Consider the following 23,932-nt stretch of genomic DNA (forward strand, 5'->3'; position numbering starts at 1 on the left):
CGCGCACGCGCGGTAACGGTAGAATGGTGGAGTTGGTACCTTTTGCGGTTCCCGTCGCGGGTGACAAAACCTTGCTGGTGTGGGAGCCGAGCTCTGGACCCACGGCCGAGGCCTTGCAAGTGAGCCGAGCCGGGGCGGAGGGAGGGGTGGAGGAAGCCGCCCCGCGCCCCAGTAACTGGGCGCCCCGGGGTACTGCTTCAGCACCTCATCTGCCTGTGGTCTCCGCTGAGAGGAATCTTAGTTCTAGAGCCGACCTGAGCAGTCAGCTCGCCCCCAGAGATTTTTGAGAGATAGTTCCCAACAGACGGCATTGCCTCCTAATGCTTCTCGAAGCTTAGGATTTCAGAGGGAAACTTGTTCATAAAATGAGAAGTGTTTGGAGTTGCCGGCTCACCACAGTTGCCTGTGGCGAAGGGCTGGGGGAATATAAGGGAATGGGCGGTTTGTTTTCCTGGGCGTGAAATTTCCTGCACTTACTTAGTATGGGACCACCCTACAGCATTCTGTGTTCACAGTCTTCTCCCAGTTTGGCCTTCTGTATTCGGTCCGAGTCTTCCCAAACGCAGCAGTGGCCGGTCCTGGGTTCTATGGCATCATCAAGTTTTATTCAGCAAGGGATGCCCACAGAGCCCAAAAGGCATGCGACCAGAAGCAGCTTTTCCAGACATCTCCAGTGAAGGTGGGTCCAAATGTGGAATTCCTCGCTCTACTGGGATGAAGTGCTGAATTTAAAAGTAATAGGCCATCGGGAATTCCCTGGCGGTCCAGTGTTAGGACTCTGCACTTTCACTGCTGAGGGCCCGGGTTCAATCCCTGGTCCGGGAACTAAGATCCCAGCGGCGGGGGCGGGGTGGGGGGGGGAAAGGCCAGCGTTTGTACAGCACTGTGGTGTACAGAATGCTCTCAGATTCACTGCTCCAGTGATCCCCCAGTTCCCCAGATCTTTCTTTCTTTTTTTTAGATGAAGAAACTCGAACTGAGGATGGTTAAGTGACTTACTTAAGGTTCATGACAGTAAAGGTGGAAACTAGAGGCCAAACCCAAACTTAACTGATGTTAAACCCCATGTCATTTTATGCTGCCCCTTAATTTAAGAAATCATCACAAGAGTCTTCCTTATATTTACTTTTATGTGGATTTCAAATGTGTGAGGTTGACAAACTTTTTCATGAATTAATTAATTAATTTATTTATTTTTGGCTGCGTTGGGTCTTGTTGCTGCGCGCTGGCTTTCTCTAGTTGCAGCGAGCGGGGGATTCCTGTTCCTTGTGGTGTGTGGGCTTCTCATCGCGATGGCTTCTCTTGTTGCGGAGCATGGGTTCTAGGCACGCAGGCTTTAGTAGTTGTGGCATACGGGCTTAGTTGCTCTGCGGCATGTGGGATCTTCCCGGATGAAGGATCGAACCCGTGTCCCCTGCATTGGCAGGCGGACTCTTAACCACTGTGCCACCAGGGAAGTCTGGAGCTTGAGGAACTTTTGTCAGATGTAACATAAAGGAGGCTTCATCATCACTCTCAAACTGCCTATTCAGAACTCCCTTCACATTCCAGAAAATGGTTAAAATATTCTCTCATGCATTGTAGAAACCTTATTCCATATTAACATGCCATCCAATCTTACTTGCCCAGAATTAACATTTCATTATGTGCCTCCATTCAGCCACCATTCCTTTTTCAAGGACCTTTTCAATTCCTCTGAATAAGTGAGTGAGGCTTAGATTTCCAGACCTTTCCCTTTATAATTGTGTGTCTTCTCTGATTGGTTTCTCGCTCTGGCTACTTCCTACTGACCTTGCTGCCTGTTCTCACCCATATTTCTTTACTCACTGAGTTTACCTTTATTGAATCTGAGAACTCTCCTCAGATGTGACTCCAGGTACACTACCTCCCACTTCTGTACCCTGTTTAACACCCTCTTCAATCGTGTACTCCCTGGGATTGAAATGATTTTGTGTCAGGCATTCTTTTGTTTGCACACCCTGTGACCATTTCACATAACCACTCAGATATTACAGATGGTCCTGGAAAGATTATGAAACAGTTACTTGGTGTCAGTTGTGAGTAATGAGTTGTTTTCTCATATTGGACATTAAGACTATTGCATAAGCTTAGGTTCTGAGATTTTCACAGCATAAAGCTAGGCACTGATAGAATGTTCTACAAGTCACTGTAGAGTTGAGAGGAAAGGGCATTCGTATTAGATTTCCTTATTTAATGCAGAGCCTTAGTTTACTGCCCACACACCTGAAATTGTTACTACTTTAATTATGCGTTCTTTTAAAATTTTATTTATTTATTTACTTGGTTGCACCGGGTCTTAGTTGCAGCAGGCAGGCTCCTTAGTTGTGGCTCGCAGTCTCCTTAACTGTGGTGTGCGAACTCTTAGTTGCAGCATGCATGTGAGACATAGTTCACTGACCAGGGATTGAACCAAGGCCCCCTGCATTGGGAGCATGGAGTCTTAACCACTGCACCAGCAGGGAAGTTCCAATTATGTGTTCTTTTATTCATTGGCAGGTATACATCTTATCTTTTTTCCCCTGTATTTTTTATAAATACAGAAAAGATAATAACATCTTAAAATAAAATGAAGGAAAGGCCTAATGTATCTGAGTTTTTCTCAGTAGCACGAAGGGATATGTTTGCCAGCAAGAACTGTGGCAAGGTTATCCCAGATGTCAACTGTCTCTACTACCCAGGGGCTCGGAGACCTTCTGAAGCTTCCTAATTGTCCAGGACAGCTCCATTATGACTCACCGTACAGGGCCTAGCCTCCCATGCGACACTCAACATTTAAAAATTAGTCTTCATTTCTCCTTCCCAGCAGGCAGCTTCAGTTGGAGGAAATAATTTCATTTTCTTATGTACTCATTCATTCACTCAGTCAACAGACCATCACTCCCCTATTATATGCCAAGACCTATGCTTGTTTCTGGTAACAAGGAAAGAATAATATACGGTTCCTTCAAGTACTTAAGGAGCTCATAAACTAGTGACGGGGAAGATGCACAAACAAATCAAAGAATTAACAATGCTTTGACTTTCTTTGTATTATTTGAATTTTTATGACTGTATTTATATACTACACGCTGTTCAAAATGGAAATAGACATTTAAGAAAGAACTAGTGATGTAAAAACTCCACAGTAATATGTAAGTTATTGAGAGAGTTAAGACTGGAAATATTTGCACTCTCAAAGAAGCTTGTTAATGCAGATGAACCTCTAATTCTTTTGGTTGCTTTATTTACATTTAGAGAGGTATACGTATTCCCTCTTCTAACAGGGGTTAGTAACTTGGGGAGGGGGTGCTACAGATTAAGGTCCTAATTCAGTGGCAGGTCCATCTTATCTCCTCTTCAGCTTATATTCTCGAGCAGGAGCTACAGGATGAGACGACTAAAACAGTTCACTTCCTTTGCTTACCTCCAGCCCCATAATAGGCTTCTGCTGGGCTTCCTTGGTTGCTTTCATCATCACTTTCACCACCAGCCGTCAGGGAACCTTCCGGTTAATCAGGGGCCCTGGAAATGATGCAGAAAAGTACTGACCTAAAAATAATAAATAACATTTATTTAGGGCTCACTGTGAACTCATTGCCTAAAATGTGCTACTTAATCTGCACAGCCCCTCTATGAAATTGGTATTGATAAATCTCAGGTATATCCAAAATAAGCCTCTATGTAGGGTTGTGATATTTTTAGGTCTTTTATGTCTTTAGGTTCGTCTCGGCACCAGTCATAAGGCGGTTCAACATAATACGCTTGCCCTAAACAGCTCCAGATGCCCAGAATTGGCAAATTACTACTTTGGTTTCAATGGGTGGTCAAAAAGGATCATCAAGGTAAACTCTGTAGACTTTCTTTGACTAACCAGACTCCTTTCAACACTGAACTCCTAGACTTTAGAGGGAAGAATAGAACAGGGCTATGGGGAGGAGATGTGAGAGGCTTCCACATGGAAGTATCTGAGCATTGGCCTGCCACCTAGAATTAGTGATAATCTCAATGACTTGGATGGTGGTGTCCATAATTTTCTCCAGTATTTGCATGGTGTATAAGAAAAAATAGTTGACCATATCGAATCATTCATTTGCAAGTCTCACTTGATTTTGAAGCTATAGCATACCTAAACTATTACCTGGGGTTGCTGGAGTTTAGTTTTTATTTCTAACAACAGGATATTTTGAAGTCTAGCCTTTAATTCAAAATCCTAACAGCTTCAGGATCTTTCTAACCTTGAAGAAAGGGAAAAGGAAGATCTTGTGACACCACTTCAGAAGCAAAGCCTCAAGTTCTTCTGTGCTTTAGAGGTGGTGTTGCCCTCCCACGAGTGCAGGAGTCCTGGAGTTGGCATGGCTGAGGAACCTTTGGATAAGTTGGAGGAAGGTCTGTTTTCCAGTATGTGTGTGTATGGGGAGGTGAGGGAGTGGGATTTCTCTTTTTTCCTTTCTTTCTGAAACTCAACTTTTCAGATACATCATCACCTTTTCTAAGCAACTAAAGCCCTGGGCAGAATTTTTCTGCCTGACAATATAGGTTTTTATCTTAGGCAATACCTGACAGCACCTTAAACTTCAGAATTTTAGAACTGACTGCCTGCCAAGAAGCTTAGGAGGAGGGAAAATTAGTTAGTTTTTGTGGTTTTTTTTGGTTAATAATTTGTTATGTGCTAAAATAGTCCCTCAAATACAGATGTCTTCTGGCCTCCAGTTATCCCAACAAAACCATTGTCTAAAGATTGAAATAAACTCTTGTGTAAATGTTCAGTCCTTTGCTCCCATAGAAGGGCCTGAGCGGAAAAAGTAAATATAGATCCCTAGAAAGGGGATTCCGATTGGTGCTGAGTTTTTTCCTAGAGTCCATGGCACTTGGGCTTAGGGTTTTAAGTTAGAGGCAGGGCTGTTAGCGAATGGAGTGGAGGAGGCTCCACCCTCCACCTGAGTGGGTGATGCTTGAGGAGAGGCCAGATCATCTGCACTACCACCAAATCTATCTCACTGTATGAATCCAGCCCTTCACGCACAGGAGAGCAGCGTCTGTAGCAGTGTAGCCTCAGCTTGTCCACTTGAAATCTGTGTGTCATATGCGATTTGTGCCACGTTCTTGGTTTGCATTTCCCATCGAGTATTTTAGGAACTTCCAGAATAGATCTGAGCAGTAAAAATGTGCCAAGCCAGGGTATACCTACAGCAGAGACATTCAACCGCACCCCACTGTAGTGCCTGCCCTTGATCACTAAGATAATGATCTAAGAATCACAGATGCATTTTTAGTTTTAAACATATAAGCTAGAAATCAGTTATTCAGACAGGCATTTTAAATTCATCTTTTGGTTAGATTTAGGGTCATTATCATTCCTTATGAAAAGGAAGGTAACCCAGAAGCTTGCTATTCAGAAGGCTATGACAGATGCATTCCAGAAACTGCTGATTGTGGTTTTAGGTAAGACCTTTCTGATTGTCCTTGAAGTACTTCAGTTTCAGTGAGCAAATAAACTTATTTGAAAAGTTAGTTAGATGGGACTTCCCCGGTGGCGCTGTGGTTGAGAGTCCGCCTGCCGATGCAGGGGATGCGGGTTCGTGCCCCGGTCTAGGAAGATCCCACATGCCGCGGAGCGGCTGGGCCCGTGAGCCATGGCTGCTGAGCCTGTGCGTCCGGAGCCTGTGCTCCGCAATGGGAGAGGCCAGAACAGTGAGAGGCCCGCATACTGCAAAAAAAAACAAAACAAGTGAATTGGATGAAAATAATGGTTATCTAAAACATTACCTATTCTTTCATTCACCAGATGCTTTCACAGCAGCAGTCTTAAATTTGTTCTTTGTGGCATTTATGAGAAAAACGACAGTGAATATTATTGTCCCCAGTGTTTAGATGTAGAATGACTTGCCTCAGTTCATACAGAAAGTGTTTGGTCCAGTTCTTCCTCAATTGCTTGCTTATCATACAGAATAGTGTAGTGATTATAAGCCTTGGACACGTGTGTTTGAGTCCTAACTTTGTCTCTTAGATTTATTTGTTGTTGTTGTTGCAATTTTAGGTTTTTCTAGCCAGAGAAATTTGAAGGTGTTTAATATCTCTAAGCTGCAATTTCTTTATCTGCAAATAGGGTTAGTAATTCAGCTTACCACCTAATGGGGGATATTGTAAGAGTAAATGAGATGATGAATGTAAAAAGCTTAGAACTATGATGAAACATAGTAAGTAGACAAAATATATGGACTATTATCATTGTTGTTTTCTTGTTGAACAGTTTATTAGATTATGTTTTTGGAATCAGTTTAAATTCAGCTTTCATTTCTGATATATTGGGTGAATATGATTCTTATATAATTATCGGATACGTTTCTGTGAGCCTTGAAAGTGGTCATGCTACTGAATAGCGTTGATTGTGTTCCCTATCGAGTTATACAGCAGTGAGAATGTCACAGGCTGTGCCCAAAGGAAACTCTATGATTAGTAGATTCCCGGAACAGAATTGCTCCCCTGCTTCACAGCGCTGCAGGCTTAGAGACTGAGAAATCCTAGCTAAGTTTCAGAGACCTTATTTGCTTGTAAGAGTTGACCCTGCATTGGTCTTGGCCTTTCTGCCTGGGCAGTCCTTCCAGTGAAGTTTGACTTCCCTGGTCATCAGGCTGAATCTCCACCAGCTGTCAACTCTGGGTAACAACCTTTAAGAACCAAACTAAATGTCTGGGTTGTTTGTCCCTAATATGCCAAGGTATTCCTTATATGTACTCAAAACTCCTTAGACCAAAAAGCCTGGTGGCTCTAGCTTGCCTTGAGGAAAGCAGTATTGTCCAAAGGGTACATGGGCCAGTTTCTGCCAGTAGAGGGTTCAAATGCTTTCTGTCTCTGTCTCCAAAGCTTTGTTCATTGTATCTGGTAGAATTTTGGTCCCAAGGAGTAGGCACTTGCCTTGCTTCTAACATGAAGTATCTATTATAGTCCAGTGGTATCTATCCCAGGTTTGAACTCACTTTGACCCCCACTAATGCCTTCCTATTTCGTTGTATTGTGATTGAACATTTTTGTTTCTACAGCTTTTAATTCCTATGTCATTATTCCTTAGTTCTTATTTGTAAGATCATAAAGGTTTTTGAACCAAAGTTGATACTTGTTATATATTTTTTCACAAGTAATTATGATAAAAACGGAAGTGTCAGATGAGGGAACTTCTAGGAAAATGCTCTTATTTTCTGCTTTTGGAAGTCAAAAGAATGTCTAATTATTGGGTGCTACCATTGTATACAGGAAGTTTTAGAACAAGAAACCTTGTGAATTGATCCTTGTTAGCTTTATTTCAGAAAGTGGTAAAGTAGCTCTGGCATATAGACCCTGCAAAGAGGCCACAGATGCTAGAACCGAAGAGGAGCTACAGGATTTCATTCAAGTATGTGGAGATAAAAACTCAAGGGGTACACAGCCAGTGTAGCTGTAATTCAAAACACCCAGCAGGATTTGGAAGACTTTGGCATGTCTACTCAGCTCTGTCATCCTTAGGAAAAGGTGAAACTCTGAAACTGCTTTTGAGGCAGGGAATTTCTAGGACTTTTCCAAGTCCCGAGCCTTGTCTCTGGCCCCTTATTTGAAGTTTGGAGAGCAGGATTGAGGGCCATCAGTGTACGTCTACAGTTGTGGACACAGGAGAAGACGCAGGCCTTTTAGAACTCCCCTCAAATAGAATTGCAGGGATTTGGGAACAAAGTAACTATGGCCTTAAGTGTGATTATGCTACAGTGTTTAAAAACTATTCATGCCGGGCTTCCCTGGTGGCACAGTGGTTGAGAGTCCGCCTTCCGACGCAGGGGACGCAGGTTCGTGCCCCGGTCTGGGAAGATCCCACATGCCGTGGAGTGGCTGGGCCCGTGAGCCATGGCCACTGAGCCTGTGCGTCCGGAGCCTGTGCTCCGCAACGGGAAAGGCCACAACAGTGAGAGGCCCGCGTACCGCAAAAAAAACTACTCATGCCTTTCAAGTAAGGTATATTACCCAGCTCTCAGCATCTCATATATATCCTGTGTTAAATATTTTGCCGAAGAACCTTACTGTAAACCAATTATATGGATGCCTCAAATTAGGGATTAAGTTGTCAACGTAATTTCTAAAAGAAAACATTAATGTACTGCGTATAGGATTTTTATTAAAAAGGAGCAAAAAATGTGTTTCATGTCATTGAGAGCTGAATTTGGGGCTAGATTTCTGATGATTTAACTCACCCCAATGTTGCAAAGTTTGTTCTGAAGGGAAGAAAGTAGAGAAAGAAAAGGTGGTTATGTTCTGAAAAATGTAAAAATTTTGAAAGTTTTTCCTGTACAATATAATTATTTTAATTCAATTTAAATCAGTCAAGGAAACTTCAGACGTATCCATGTTTGGGCTTTAAGAAGTCTAGCTTCCTGTGAAATGTGAGAGGAAAGGATTCCGTATTGATACTAAAGATTTTGGACACCTGATTATAACAACAGATCCATTCCTAAATGAGGCCAATCTTGGAATCAGTTCCATTTAGAAACCATTATGTGCTAGGCACTGGAAAGAAGACGAAGCTCCTTCTCTCTTGGAGTTTAGGTGTTAAAGGTGTACCAGACAATTAAAAAGGACTAAAATGAAATAGATTATGAAAAGGACTGTGAAGAAAGTAAATAGGGTGCTAGTTACAGTAGTTCAAGAAAATTACTGAACATGCTGACTTTAACATTCGAAGTGTCTTCTCCATGTGTGCACACAGGTTTGACCTCTGAAAAGTGACACTGTAGTTTTTTCTAGATTAAGGGCTCTGTTGAGACAAGGTGGGATGTGGGAAGTTTCCCCATGCTAATGTAAAGGACCATTCACTTGGTTTTAGACTCTCTTTCCCAGAATGAATTGCTCACCTGCCCCAAACCCCTCCTCCAGAAGTTCTGGAGTCATCACTGATTCAGTGGTAACCCCTAATAACAGAGTGTTGAATGAATAATGAGACGTGAATACTGAGAGTTTGGAGGAAATGGCAAACATTTTATTTTATTGTTTTTTAGTTTTTTAACATCTTTATTGGAATATATTTGCTTTACAATGGTGTGTTAGTTTCTGTTTTATAACAAAGTAAATCAGTTATACATATACATATGTTCCCATATCTCTTCCCTCTTGCGTCTCCCTCCCTCGCACCCTTCCTATCCCACCCCTCTAGGTGGTCACAAACCACCGAGCTGCTGTGACAAAGTGAGAGAGTGGCATGGACATATATACGCAACATTTTCGAATAATTGTAAGGTGTGTTCCCCTCCCGCCACCCAACTGGTGCTCATTTTGCTGGTCAGCAACTCTTCTTGTCAGCCGTGTGGCCAAAGGGAGGAAGAATGTGTCTCAGACTTCAGCTCTGAGGAGGAAGAGTTCAGATTGCCAGAACTGGCTTAGCACTTTTGAATTTCCCAGAATGCTACGTCCTGTGGTTTCCTTGGGAAGCTCTGCATCCTTCCCAACCCCTCTCCACCCCTGGGCTGCTGGAGTTTGGGGCTACTCGGGTCTGCAGCCCAAATCCCGCCTCATTGTTTGGGGCCAGGGAGGGCAGGGAGGGGTTGGGAAGAGGGCCCGGCAGGAGGTAAGTGTCGCCTTTGCAAGGGGAAGGATGGCTTGGGCCCTGGGGACTCTGGGCAAAAGGCCCACTCTGGTGGCGCGGATTGGATCTCCGCACTAACCTAATAAAGGTGGCGTAACTAAGGATGTCATAAATAACGGGTGGAACGTTAGGCGGGGGAGGGGCGCGCGGTTGCTAACCTGAGCGCTCGCGTTGGCGCTGGCATAGCGGTTCAGCTCGGACACAGGATGTGGCTCCGGCTCCTCACTGGCCTGGGTCACTGTGCCTGCGACCCGCCGCACGTTATGTCCCGGCTACGCCTTTGGTTGCCACGGCTCTTCCTCACGTGGCTAAAACTGTGGCTTCAAGTCCAGGCAGTTCAGCCTCCGGAGTGGGCCCTGGGCCCCGTCCAGGTGACCCCCAACCCCCCGCGGCTGACAGAGGCTTGGTCTTCATACGCCTCAGACCCCCCTCCCAAATTGCCCCATGCCCTTACACCCCTGGCAGAAGCCGGGGGCTTTAATTACTTGACGTCCTGGTCTCCATTCGAGATGTTGGCCCCGCCTCATCAGGAGTTGACTGAGGCTGAGGCTCCATACCCGGACACGGATTCCGTGACTGTAGTTTTCTCTCTAGAGGATCCTGTGCCGACAGTTTCTCCTCCAGGTCAGGATCAAGCTCAGCTTCTGCAGCGGCCCGATGTCACTGTTAAACCTGTGGGTCTTGCACTGATCGTAACTGCAGCGTTCACTAATGAGCTTGAAACTCCTCCACCCCAACAAGAAACCTCGGCTCAGTCTACAGCGTCCTCTGAGCAGTTGGAACCTTTGTCAGTCTGGCAGGAATTTTCAGAGCAGCATCCAGTCCCCTCTGAAAATGTTGAACTTTTTCCAGTTCACCAAGGAGCCCCAATTCAACCACCATACCCCGAGGTGACATTTCGAAATCCAGAGCAAGTTCAGGCTCACCACCCAACTTTGATTGAGGTCACGATTCAACCATTGGACCTTGGACTGACCAGAAGGCCAGAACCCACTAAGGAGGGTGAACCTTCTCCAGTCATGCAGGAGACCTTAACCCAGCCTGCAGAACCACCTAAGGAGGTTTTTGTAGCTCAGCCTCCAGTATATCACAATTCAATAGTTCCAACACCACATCAGGATCACACTGAGCCTCCAACATCACCCAGTATCACAGTTAAACCTTTGAACCTGGAGCTGACCACAACTCCGGAACCTACTACAGAGTCTGAACATTCTACAGCCCGGCAGCAGACTACAGCTCCCCCTCCAAAACACCCTGAGGTGACACTTGCACAACCAAACCTGTCTCAAGTCACAGTTTCACCTGTGGACCTGGGAGTTAACGTATCTCAGCAACCAAGGCCATCTGAGACGGTTCTTTTTCCTTCGACTCAGTATTCAGTATCCACAGGTCTTCCTGGTGTACAATATACCCCAGAAAAGAAGCAACCAGGGCAGAATGCCACCACAAACGTCAGCATATGTGAGCTCTGTACCTGCAAAAATGAGACGCTGTCGTGTGTTGGTCTCAGCCCAAAGCAGAAGCTCCACAGAGTGCCTGAGCCAGAGCCTGACGCCTACAACGGCACCTTCACCCTGCTGTAAGAATCCCCTTTCCTCATTTGTTCTCTGCATCCTGCCTGACATGGCAGCCTTTCCTCTGGTCTTCCTGGGTCCTCCTTATCTCCCCAATCCACATTGACTGACTTTCTGTTTCCACCTTTTGTTTGTCAATGATTCCTTATCTTCATTCTCCTTCTTACTATTTTTCCCTCTCCTCCAGTCTTGTAATTGCCCTTATTTTTTCCGTCTCCATTTTTTACCCCATTATTTAATTCCTTAACATCTACTCTTCTCCCATCTTTACTCCATCCTCTTTAGAGCAACATGTCCCTCTCCCCATCTCATTGGTGGTAATACAGAAAAGTCGTTAAGAGTAGAGATTCCGGAGCTAGACTACCTGGGTTTGAACCCAGGTCTGTCAATTATTAGCTTTATGACTCAACTTCCTCATCTGTAAAATGGGGATTATGGTAGTCATCATCTCATAGGATGACACCTATGGCTGCTAAATCTCCCAATGACTCCAATCTCATTGGGAGATTTAGATGAGTTAATATTGGTAAAGCTCTTCTATCAGTGCCTAGCATATATTTTAGTGTTAGCTATTATTATTATTCAATCCCTCAGTTATACCTAGAACTCATCTTTGTCCCCTGGCTTTCTATATGTAGCACCCATTTTGTGCCCAACCCAGGGCTAAGTACTGTGGGAGCCACAGAAGTATATGTCATTGTCTCCAGAACATGACAATGACAAGTGGGAAGAAAGGGGATATGCCTTAAAAGGGAGGTAATATATAATTAAGTATTAAGAGAAATACAGATACGTGCTGTAATTCACCAGAACCTGTAATCACAGGGGTGTGGAGGTGACAGAAGTCTGCATGTATAAGCTAAATCTTTAGCTGGGACTTCAAGATTGGCTGTGATTTGTCAGAAAAATAATAGGCAGTACAGTCTAGGCAAAGGTGTGACTGCAGGGATGATCAGAATTTAATAGATTAGTCTGGCTGTAAAGAATTGGGTTAGGCAACAATGAAAGATAGGATTATAAAATATCTTGACTATTGGCAATGGGGGTTTGAAAGTTATGCTGTGAGATATGGGGAGCTACTGCAAGTATTCAAGCAAGAGAGACAAATGATTAAAGCAAGAGGCTGATTTTAGATTTCATATGTAGAGCGACCTAGAGAGGAAAGCTTGGTTCCAGGAGACCAAATAGAATGCTTTAGCAAAATCTAGGAGTAAAGTGAGAAGGGGCCGAATTAGAGTGGTTGTGATGGAAGTAGAAAGAAAATCCTGAGAGTACTACAGAGGAAAACCTGACAAGATGTAGTAATTGACTAGAGTTGGGGGATTGTAGTACAGGAAAGAGAAAAATCACATGTGTTGATGGGCAGAATGATGGTGGTATAATAGGTGGAAATACAGCAGTTGGGAAGCAGAGTCAGTTTGAGGGAGATGAGTTCAGTCTTAGGCATCTTTTATTGGTGAGCATAAAGCAACCAGAAGGCTCTGTTTGAGTGGAAATGTCCCTCAGGCAGATGGGCAGACAGGTATCCGTTTTGACTTATTTCTGACTCCCGTGAAAAATGTGCTTATAAACTGAATAGTTCCATTGTTGCTGAGGGAAGAGGACAAAGCTAAAGCGAAAGATTCAGTCATCCACTGAGTTAGTGGTTCAAACCGAACCTCAGGCATTTAACAGCTTCTTTTAAACATGTCTAATTCATGGACACATTCTCACTGTTTAAAAAAAGAAATGTCACAGAAGTATATAGGATAAAATGTGAAAATTGCACCCCACCTTCCCTACCACCAATAAGGTAACTCCTGTTACTGTTTTGATGTGTGTCCTTCCTTCCGATCTCTTTCCTTTGCATTTTGTTCCCCTAATGAGGTAATAACTTTACTCCTTGTTCAGTGACTTGTGCTTTTCCCTAGGCAATATGTTTAAGAGATATTTTCATATTAGTCCCTCTAATTTCTAATTGCCTTCCCGTATCCTTCTAACACCTGGAGAGGTTCTGAGGGCACTGAGCCAAAGCTTTGGTGTTGCCTGCCATAGGATTTCTTAATATTTATTTGCTGATATTGATAAATGTTTGCCATTTTTCTCATTGATTTGTAGGAGTCATTTTAGACACATAAGTGATTTTGGAAAAAAAGTAATTGGCATTATGTATCCAAGAATTTGGACAGATAGGAAGTTCAGGTTCTGAGAAGATGCCTCATTGTTTGTGCCAGTGGCCTCACAGTATGTTTTTATTAATTGTGCACACTGGGAAGCTGGGAAGCTGTGGGAATTAAAAAGCTGGTCTTTTCTGCATTTGAATATTCCCTACATGATTCTTTTCCTTATTCTCTACATTCTTTTTCTACCTATTCAAGCATATGAACTGTGTTTCTTCACAGAAATTTCCAAGGAAACTCTATTTCTTACATTGATGAAAGTATGTGGAAGGCATACTGCTGGGCTGAGAAGCTGTGAGTATACTCTCCCCAAATATGAATACAAAAAGCTAACTGCATTGTAAGATCCTTCTTGGTCCAGAATTTTGAGGTCAATACCTGTGAGCAGAGGTACTTCCCCTTCCATATCCCAAAGCAACCTAATGATTGAAATTCTATGTTTATTTTAAAAATTAAATTTGGCAGGACCTCTTGAAAATCAGTAAGAGACAATTTAAACTTATTTTCCATTATACAAGTAATACATGATTGTATTCTCAATATATAACAGTGAAATAAGAGGTATAGTGAAAACCCTCCTTTTGCCCTAATCCCACACCCACTACTTTGAGTTTAGTATTAATCCTTCCAGACTCTTTTCCATACGTTTGAGTACATACATATTTACAGATAGCAAAAGAGGTTTGTGTGTTTTTCTTATCATTTTTTACATAATTAACGTCCTGAAATTTGATTCCTTCATTTCCTGATATGTCTTAGATTTCTTTCCTTCCCAGTACATAGAGGGTTACCCCATTCCTTTAAACTCCTGCATAATATTCCATAGTATGAATGTGTTACAGTTTAATAATGCCCCTATTGAAGTATGTTTAGTTTATGACCAGTTTTCTTGTTACTTGCATTGCTGCAAAGAATATCCTTGTACGTACATTTTTGTGAGCCTGGTCGTTTATTTCTATAGAATAGTTATCTAGAAATGGGATTGGGACTATTTATATATAAAATTTTATATATATTATATATTATATATATATATTATATAAATTATATATATTATTATATATAATATATATTATATATAATATATTATATATATTATATATATTATATATTATTATATATTATATATATATAATATATTATTATATATAATATATATATTATATTAATTTTTATATATATATATTTTATATATATATTTATATATAAAATTTTATTTGCCCTCAAAAAGTTATGCCAGAAAAAAAAAAAAAAAAGTTGTGCCAGCTTACCCTCCAGTCACCATGCTGTGATGCCATTCATTTCCCCACACCCTTCCACCACTGATATTCTCCCCTTTTTTTTTTTTTTGCTAATCTGACAGATGAATAAAAGGGGTCCCGTCTGAATTTGAATTTTCTTATTATTTGTGAAATTAAATATCTTTATATGTTTACTGAACATTTGTATTTTATCCCTGAATTGTCTGTCCTTTGCCCATTTTTCTGTTACTATTTTTTTATTGATTTGTAGAAAAAGTCAGTTTAGATACGTAAGTTATTTTGGAAAAAAAACATTCCAAGTAATTTTCATGACAGTCTGTGGTCATATCCTTAGTTCAACTTGAATAGACGTCATAAATGACTTCTGAATTAATAATAAAAGACATAACAGTCAATCTAAAAACTGGTATTATGACCACCCTTAAAGATATGCCCCCTTAGTCTGATATCTTATTGGAAATGAAAAAAATGCTAGAACCAAGCACTTTTTTTAATTTACAGATTTCCTAAATACTATATGTAGTTTATATTTCCCGTGATAGTACCTAACTTGGAAATTTTATTTCCCAATCTTGTAAGAAAAATGAAAGTCATTTGGCACAAGAAATAGATAATTTCCTCTGGGAGTGGAGGGGTGTGGTAGACTGAGGGACAGAGGTAAGAGAAAAAGTTTGAATTGTGTGCTACATATTTTTGGAATTTTGAGATGTGAATATATATTACATATTTTTAAAAAATAAATTGAAATTAAAAATTAATTTTTGAAAAGCATGTGTTTGGGAGGCGGTACACTATAACATGAGTCTGGTAAGGTTTGAAGATTTCTAAGTCAGCTTGAGGTTTATACCTTATAAGCAGAGGTTCCTAACTTGAGGTCAGTGGTTCCCCAAAGCAGAATTTCTTAACCTCCCTCCTGCTTCCCCGTGTGTAACTCTTTGGCAAGCTGCAGAAGCTTATGTCCTTGGGATAATGTTTTAAAATGTATAGTAAGTCAAAATATATAGAAAAACAAAGGAAACCAACTATATTGAAATGGTTTTCAGAATATTTTTAAAATTAGTGAAATAGTAATAAATATGCTTCTCTTAACGCTTTAAATAACAAGATATAGTGGTAGGTCTAATAAATGTTATAACTCCAGGGTAGTGATGAGAATAAATGATATTTCGAGGTATCTGCAGCATATACGTGATATGAAATGACCTGTGATTTCTATTGGGGACCAAATTAACTATACTGCTGATCTACAGTGGTTTGTTGCCTACATTCATAATGGAAGGAAGTGCTGATTTTAGTTAGAGATTTGTGAAAACTGAGATGTAATTTTATTTCCCATCCAAGTTTGGCACTCTGGATTCAGTCCTCTCTATTCACAGACCTCTGCCCTAAAAGGATGATCCACAAGTCGAAATTGCATGCACACTTTTGCGTGTGTTCAAGAAAGTGCAGTTTTTTAGGGAAAAGCACCATTGCATTTATGAAATTCTCAAAGGATTCTTGCCTGAAAAGATTGAGTCACAAATGTAGGGGAGAAAAAAGACATTTCTTTTCCTGTAATTATCCTCATGAGTGACGATAAATGGATAATTTGTTTTAAATAAAAGTATCTGATAGTTGATAATTTGTCACTTTCTGAATTTATTCAATAAATATTTTTCGAGTATGTACTATATGCCACGAACTGTTTTACATGCTAGGGTTTCAGGCCCAAGAATGAAACAGCTCAAGTATCCCAGTTCTCAGGGGGTTTACAAATAAATAGAAATAAGTATATAAGTGTAATAAATAGATAGATATAATTTCAAGCATTGCTAAGTACTTTGGAGAGAAAGAAAGCAGGGGAAGGAGAGTAAATCAGTTCCAGAAAGGCCTATTGTTTGCATTATATATATAGTTAAATCAATCAAACCAACCAACCCTGAGCCCTCTCAATTTCCTAGAAGTTTCAGAGGTGGAGAGAAGGGTAATTGTCAGTATTACAGAATCAAGAGTGAATGTGAAGTTCAGAAGATTGCCTTAGACCTGAACCCTGGTCTTTCTTAAATGTTACTTCATGCCTAGTTTTGATATTTTCATGGTGTGAGAAAGTTTTAGATCTGGCTTTAACTCTGATTTCCCATAGTGTTAAAATTTTTTCTTCAGTCAAGATGAATATTTGAAGTTCTACAGATTAATGTATTTTATTTCAGTTATTGCTTATTTGAAGCCCCTTTTTGGGTAATTGTTTGGTGACTGACTCATTCTCAGTCTAAATTTTACTTCCAGGCTGAATTTACCATTGTTATTTAAAATTTCTACTGTCCTGTCATGCAAACATCTTCACAGAAAGAAACCCAATTAATTTGAAATACATACTGTTTGGTTACCCCCTGTCCAACCATGATATTCAAACTCTAACCAGTCTGATATGGGCATCATCCAATCACAGAAGACAGTGTCATAAAGAGTTGAGGATCGACCCCATCTCTTTGCTGTACTTACTGAATCCTTGTCAACTTTCAAAGTTATAATTAGTATATATGAGTTCCACTTTTGTGCAGCTGTTTTTCATAGACCATCATTTCCTGTGACGTTTGTATATCATTTATGGTATATACATACAGATTTGTTTTTTCCTACCTTTGATGGTATGAAAAGGGTTACCATACATGTTGTTGGACATATTGATTTGGTGTTTTTCTTTTTGAATCATTTCCATGGAAATACAAAACCACGACTTGCAGGTGAGAAAACAATCAATCTTAACACCATCTGTTGAACATTCCCCCTATCATGTATTCTGACAATCACTGCGATTCCTCCTAAAATGGTGAATTTCAAATTGAGGTCAGGGTCTTTGAATCACGCTCAGGGATCCAAGAGTTCTCTGTGGGAATTGAAGCCTTTTGTGATTTTGTTTTAGTGATCTTTTAAAAATGTGTGTGACTATATTCTCTATAATATGAACCACCTTAATAACTGAGTTGCAGAGTTTCCAGGTAGTAATATTTTAATTCACATAAGCTATGAGTAAAGAATTAATTTATGAGCTAGAATTAAGCTATGAGCTGGAATTAATATAAATATGTGACCAAGAGACACTGTGAGTGAAAAGCAGAACGTTTTAAATGCAGAATTCAGTGGAAATAGTTTCACAAGGCAACATAGCCTGTGCTCAGATCCCCAAGGCTCCTGAAGGATATACCACTGTTAATATCACCTGCAAGGAAGGGAATTCTTCCAGGCAAGAGAAACCTACCTTTGACGTCTTATAGAGTTCCTTCTATACTGGCTCTCTCCACCACTCCCTCACTCCACTCTTGGGATACAGGCTATGTGTCTTCCTGCTTATCAGATATAAGAAACTGGTGCAAAACACCACCCCCTCCTCCCCACAGCATGTTCCTAGTCTTTAGTGTGAGACCAGGGGAAGCAAAGTGCTTAACATTCCTCAGGCAGACCCAGGGGTCAGGCTTGACTGTGAATCCTTCCTGCTCCCTTCATTCTGCATTCTTGAGAAGTTATTGGCTGGATCTCTCAGTTTCCTAATTTATTCTTTAACTGTCATTTCTGCTGCTCATATACTGAGTTTTCTTTAATTATTGCTAACACTTTTCATTCGTATATTTCTGAGTTGATTAATGGATGCATTATCTGCTTACATCTGTCTGAGGGTAATAATTGTGCTGTCCTAAGGTTCTCTTGTGCTTTGTTAACTCTGATTCATTGGCTATAATGTTTGTTTTTGTTTTCTGTCCTTAATAGAGTTGGCTTTGTCACACTGTTTGGTCATTCCTGAGTGTAATTCATCTTTGTAGTTGAGATTCTACTGCGTTTGTTTCCCAGTTTTAGGGGAGAAGTGGAATGAGCTCTTGGGGCTTATTACTCCCAATGGGTTCCCCTGAGAATAAGGCCGAGGTGGAAGGTGCCTTCTAGTGGCTAGTCAGGGAGTGCATACCTTTCTTCCAGGGTTCTGGGACCTTGCCCCCTTGCTAACACCAATTGCTCCTGCCTAGAGGAAGACACTTTTGCTTCCTGGATCAAGGAGGGAAGATGTGGGGTTGATGTGTGCTGTAGGCTGCTCCTACCACACTATTCCAATGGATCACCCTGTAGGTAGCTCCGGGCCGTTTCTGGTAGGGGGGCATTTGTGCAGCTGCTCCCACACATTGAGCTAAGGTTGTGAATTTTATGTTATATCTTTTGTATCATTCTTAGCGATTTTGGTGGAAGTTGAAGGGGTGGAGACCTGACATGTTTCAACCTGCCAGCTTGAAATAGCACAACTTCTTAGGAAACAATTTTGTATCCCTATTACATCCTAGACAAACTCAGGCAAATATGTGTCAGGATACAAATAAAAAGAATGTTCAAAGCAGTATTCTTTTTAATAAATAAAAACTAGAAAAATCTCAGTATACACCGACAGTTGAATGAATAAAGTGTGGTATGATCATACTTAGAAGTCATACACTTCATCAGAAACATAACGCAAGCCACATAAGTAATCTTAAATTTTCTGGTAGCCACTTAAAAATAAAAGTAAAATGAAACAGATGAAGTAAATGTGAATATCTTTTACTTAACCCTTATATCCAAAATATTACCATTTTAACATGTAATCATCATATACATTATTAATAAGATATTTACATTGTTTTCATACTAAGTACTTAAAAATATCCTAAGTAATATCGTATCTACATGTCTCGATATAAAAATTAATGAAAGAGTTTACATTTCTTTCCCATACTAACTCTTTGAAATCACAATTTGGTTGCTAAATTTTATTACAAATACTTGATCGGCATTTAGATTTTATAAAATTGACAGTCGAAAAAGTATTATCACATATGCAAATTGTTGCTAACATAAACATTTTCCAATAATTACACTGTCAGTTTTTTACATTTCAATTTTAGAATAATTAAAGTTAATTAAATTAAAAATTCAACTCCTTAGTCACATTAGCCACTTTCAAATACTCAGAAGCCTCAGGTGGTTGGACATGCAACACCACATAGTACAGGCAAAAATGAAATAATTTTACAAAATAATGTTGAATGAAAGAAGCAATGTGGCAAATAATACATATAATATGATTCCACTTATATAAAGTTCAAGAACAAGCAAGACGAAACTGTGTTGTTTATGGCTGATAGAGAAAAGGCAAAACTACATTTAAAAAGCAAGGAAATTATTCTTAAAGTCAGGATAGTGGTTCCCTCTAGGAAGTCAGAGAGAGGGTTGTGATTGGAAAAGGGCACACGGGGGGCTTCTGGGATGCTGGCAGGATTCTTTCTTGACATGAATGGTGTTACGTGGGGTTCTGTTTTGTAATTCTTAAACAGTTGAACAGTTGTTCAATTGAATTATTGAACAGTTATGTATATTTTATGCACATTTTAGTTTTCAAAACAATTTTAATGGGGGAAAAACTCAGATGGCTTCATTTGCCATGGGGTGGGGTTTCCCAATAAGGTTTGGGGAAAGAGAGGAGGGAAGGGCAGCTCTGCAACGTTGGTGCCACCCAGAGCTGGGTTCTAACAGAGACTTCGTGATCTAGAGAGTAGACATTAACTGTATGATTCGGTGGGAAGAGTGGGTGGTGTGTGTGTGTGTGTGTGTGTGTGTGTGTGTGTGTGTGTGTGTGCGCGCGTGCGTGTGCGCACATGCGTGATGGAGAGAGATGGACACAAAGGAGGACGTGAAAACAGAGCAGAAATCACCATCCCTAAATTAAATAAGAATTAGGTTGTTTAGGAGGCACCATTACCCAGCTTTCCTGCACATATAGGAGTTAGTCCTATGTAGTATATAGTTGTAGTTATTTTGCATTTTGATCCAGAAATAACCTTTTCATTTTTCAGAAATCTCAGTGAAAATGATTTGACTGAATTACATAAGGACTCATTTGAAGGCTTGCTATCTCTCCGATATTTGTAAGTTAATCATATTTATTTATGAGTTCTTATCTATAAAGTAGATTATCTATAAAGTAATTAAGGGGTTCAAGTTAGGTAATCTCTTCAATTTCTTCTAGCAATAAAATTCTACAGCTCTGTAAGTCTGTGTAGGGCCCCAGCCCATCACTAGCCCTAAATATCTCCTATTCATTTTTAATTTTTTAATTATATAGGCAAGGTATAGATAGAAAAATACCCTTTAGTTGTAGAGGAAAAGTGGTAATGAGGTCTGAGCAATTATAGACTCCCATATGAACATTGTTATATAAGTGTTCATATACTCTCCATCTGTATTTATATTTTGTTTATGACCTATGGATCAAATCTGGCCCACAGTCCGTTTTTATACAGCCCATAAGTTAAAAGTGATTTTGAAAGGGCTGTAAATGAGAAAAAAAAGAAACGAAGAAAAATAAGTGACACACACTGTATGTGGCCTGCAAAGCCTAAAATATTGACTTATCTGGCCTTTACAGAAAAGGTTTGAAAAAATTGGTTTAGTGAAATGAGAGAAATTAAAGTTAACCTCAAATTGTCACCTACAGTACAAGAAAATACAGACCCCTCACATTAATATGAATGCCATTAACTCATAACTCTGATAATTTAATCTAAATTGAATTAACATTTAAATGTTAAATATTTATGCAGATGAATTATGTAAACAGTATTGTCAAGGGACTTCCCTGGTGGTCCAGTGGTTAAGACTTTGCCTTCCAATGCAGGGGCTGCGGGTTCGATCCCTGATCAGGGAGCTAAGATCCCACATGCCTCATGGCCACAAAACCAAAACATAAAAAAAAAAAAAGCAATAGTGTAACAAATTCAATAAAGACTTTAAAAATGGTCCACATCAAAAAAAAAAAATCAGTATTGTTAAGAACACATTAAGTTACCAAAAGAACAAGCTGTTGTTGAGGATTTCAAGGCAGGAATTGTGATACCAATATTAAGAATGTTTAAGATGATGGTTAAGTGGTATATTTAGAAATGTTTACACTAAATAATCATATCAATAATGCCCCTAACAAAAATCTCTCCAGGCTTTTGTTTTCTTGTTTTTTGTTTGTTTGTTTTGGTTTTGGGGCCACACCACAGGACTTGTGGGATCTTAGTTCCCTGACCAGGGATTGAACCCAGGTCCCCAGCAGTGGAAGCGCCAAGTCCTAACCCCTGGACAGCCAGGGAATTCCCTCTCCAGCTTCTTTATCAAAGAGGAAATGCTTGCCTAGTATTTCTTTTTATTTAGGGCTAAGGAGATAACAGTGTTTTTTGCTATAAAAGCTCAGTTTTTGTCCTTTGTCCATGGCATCCAAAGCTGTGTATGTCATTAATCCTTATTAAGCCAATTAATGATTCTCTTTAGCAAATAGGTTCTTCTTGCAAACATAAAAGGCTCAAGGGAAGTGGGTATAAAGAGACTCACATGACCCTAAAAATAGTTGTTTTAATTATCAAACCTTCCAAGCCTTAAGGGGCCAACACCTTTATATTAGTCCCTTCCATGCCTTCTGGGCTCCAAACCTTACCAACACAGTTTGGAGAAAAACCAATAAGATAAATGCTCAGTGGACTAGGCCCTTCATTATTTCTACTATGAAATACTTTATAATCTGATTATTTCATGTTCGCATAAGTATTCTCATTCTTAAAAAAAAAAAGCCAATCAATAAAAAAGCGAAAAAAGAATATGCTAACAAGCACTATGCCTAGTGTTGTAAACACGACGGCGGGTAAGACAGGTTTCCTTTTAGCAACTCATGATCTCACAGGGAAAATAAACATATAACTCAAACCATACTGACAAAGTGCTGTGGAGGCACCATGAAGTAATAAAATTACATTTCTTTTAAAACAGTCATTTCCTCCTTCTATCCACTCTCCAGCTATTTTTTTTTTTTTTTTTTTTTTTTTTTTTGCTGTACTTGTGCCTCTCACTGTAGTGGCCTCTCCCGTTGCGGAGCACAAGCTCCGGACACGCAGGCTCAGCGGCTATGGCTCACGGGCCCAGCCGCTCCGCGGCATGTGGGATCTTCCCGGACCGGGGCACGAACCCATGTCCCCTGCATCGGCAGGCGGACTCTCAACCACTGCGCCACCAGGGAAGCCCTCCAGCTATTTTTTGATTTTATAAATATTTGAGTTTGCTTTATGTCCACGTGTTGGCTTTAAACGTGATAGACGATGCACGTAAGCAGTATCTAGTCCATACTTTGAAGGAGTTTATGCTCAGAGGAAATGGGTTGCAAAAATAGCTATATTTAAAGAAAGAAATGAATATGGGCAATGAGAGCTATAAGTTGGTATTGGAGCACAAAAGAGGGAAAGAAGACTTCAGATTGGATCAGGGAAGATGTTACTAGAGCAGTGCTGTTTAAATGGGACCTCGAAGGGCCATTGGGTATCAATGACAGACATCTTGGGAAGAATAAGCTTGCAAAAGGAAAGTGGGAGAAAGGCAAAACATAGGAAAAATACTCTGAGTACCTGTAGAGTACAAGTGGGAAGAGTAGGAGATGAGAGCCAGATCATCTAGGGCTTTGGAGGCCAAGCCAAGGATAACACGCCAAGCTACCATGTTACCACAGCAGGGCTTTAGGACAAGCTTTAGCCTGCAACAGAACCGACCACTGGGAGGGCTTGTGAAAACACAAGCTCCACCCCCGTAGTTACTGATTCCAGAGGTCCCCAGTAGGGCTGAGTATTTGTATCTTCAATAAGTTCACAAGTGATGCTGGTATTTGAGAACAACTTCCGGAGAGTTAATCTGGTGATCGCGTGGAGGATGGCTTAGAAACGGAGAGCGAAGAGATGGAAACACCAGTCAGAAGACAGTTATAGCCATCCAGGTGAAATGAGAGACTAAGCTGGAATCAATGGAAATAACATAGTCAGCTATAGTCAAGACTAGGTATTTTCGAATAAAAGTCAATATGATAGAAAGTGTAATACTGAATTAAAGTTACATATTAATGAGAGGAGTAACTTCCTTTCAAGTTGTGTGAAAGGGTATCTTTTATTTCTTCTGGTAATGAATTGGCCTAGAGAAACAGAACTATACTGGGAAGTGTGTAAATATAAGAATATTCCTTTGAATATTAGAAATTATAATGATATATAGAGATAAAAACTTTGAGCTCATAATCTAGAATTTGGTAAGACCACAAAAGGTGGAATCTAATCAATGCTTCTGCTCTCAGGAAAGATTACCTCCAAAATCTATCAAGATCTATAGTTGTATATTTAATTTATGAAGATCCTGAAGGTGAGACTCTTAAGAGAGGTGAAGGCAGGGTTAGGGGCTCTGGAAGGTTCAAATAATAATTCCTAAGGTTTGGAGTTTAGACCAAAGCTTCTTATTTATTATTATCATTCTAACCTCTACTAG

General features: G+C 40.3%; 2 protein-coding genes across 3 annotated transcripts in view; both read left to right on the forward strand.

Moving 5' to 3' along the window:
- Positions 1-23: 23 nt before the first annotated feature.
- On the forward strand, positions 24-9,490 carry LOC132414567 (RAD52 motif-containing protein 1-like). 2 transcript variants are annotated; one of them, XM_059997219.1, is made up of 9 exons: positions 24-119; positions 500-679; positions 3,720-3,842; positions 4,218-4,386; positions 5,344-5,442; positions 7,305-7,394; positions 7,885-7,887; positions 8,790-8,803; positions 9,319-9,490. In XM_059997219.1, exons 1-9 carry the CDS (start codon positions 24-26, stop codon positions 9,397-9,399), a joined length of 855 nt encoding a protein of 284 aa, XP_059853202.1. In that variant the 3' UTR covers positions 9,400-9,490. The 2 variants fall into 2 exon arrangements, with proteins under 2 accessions (XP_059853202.1, XP_059853201.1); XM_059997218.1 differs by lacking the exons at positions 7,305-7,394; positions 7,885-7,887; positions 8,790-8,803 and having other exon boundaries at positions 9,173-9,490.
- Positions 9,491-9,807: 317 nt separating this feature from the next.
- Positions 9,808-23,932, forward strand: part of LOC132414566 (leucine-rich repeat-containing protein 37A-like) — a 42,297-nt gene continuing 28,172 nt past the window's right edge. The window contains exons 1-3 of the mRNA XM_059997217.1: positions 9,808-11,183; positions 13,560-13,631; positions 20,449-20,520. Coding sequence (XP_059853200.1) covers positions 9,808-11,183; positions 13,560-13,631; positions 20,449-20,520 — 1,520 coding nt within the window. The remainder of the gene's footprint in view (positions 11,184-13,559; positions 13,632-20,448; positions 20,521-23,932) is intronic.

Source organism: Delphinus delphis, chromosome 19 (genome assembly GCF_949987515.2).
Source record: "Delphinus delphis chromosome 19, mDelDel1.2, whole genome shotgun sequence".
Taxonomy (NCBI): domain Eukaryota; kingdom Metazoa; phylum Chordata; class Mammalia; order Artiodactyla; family Delphinidae; genus Delphinus; species Delphinus delphis.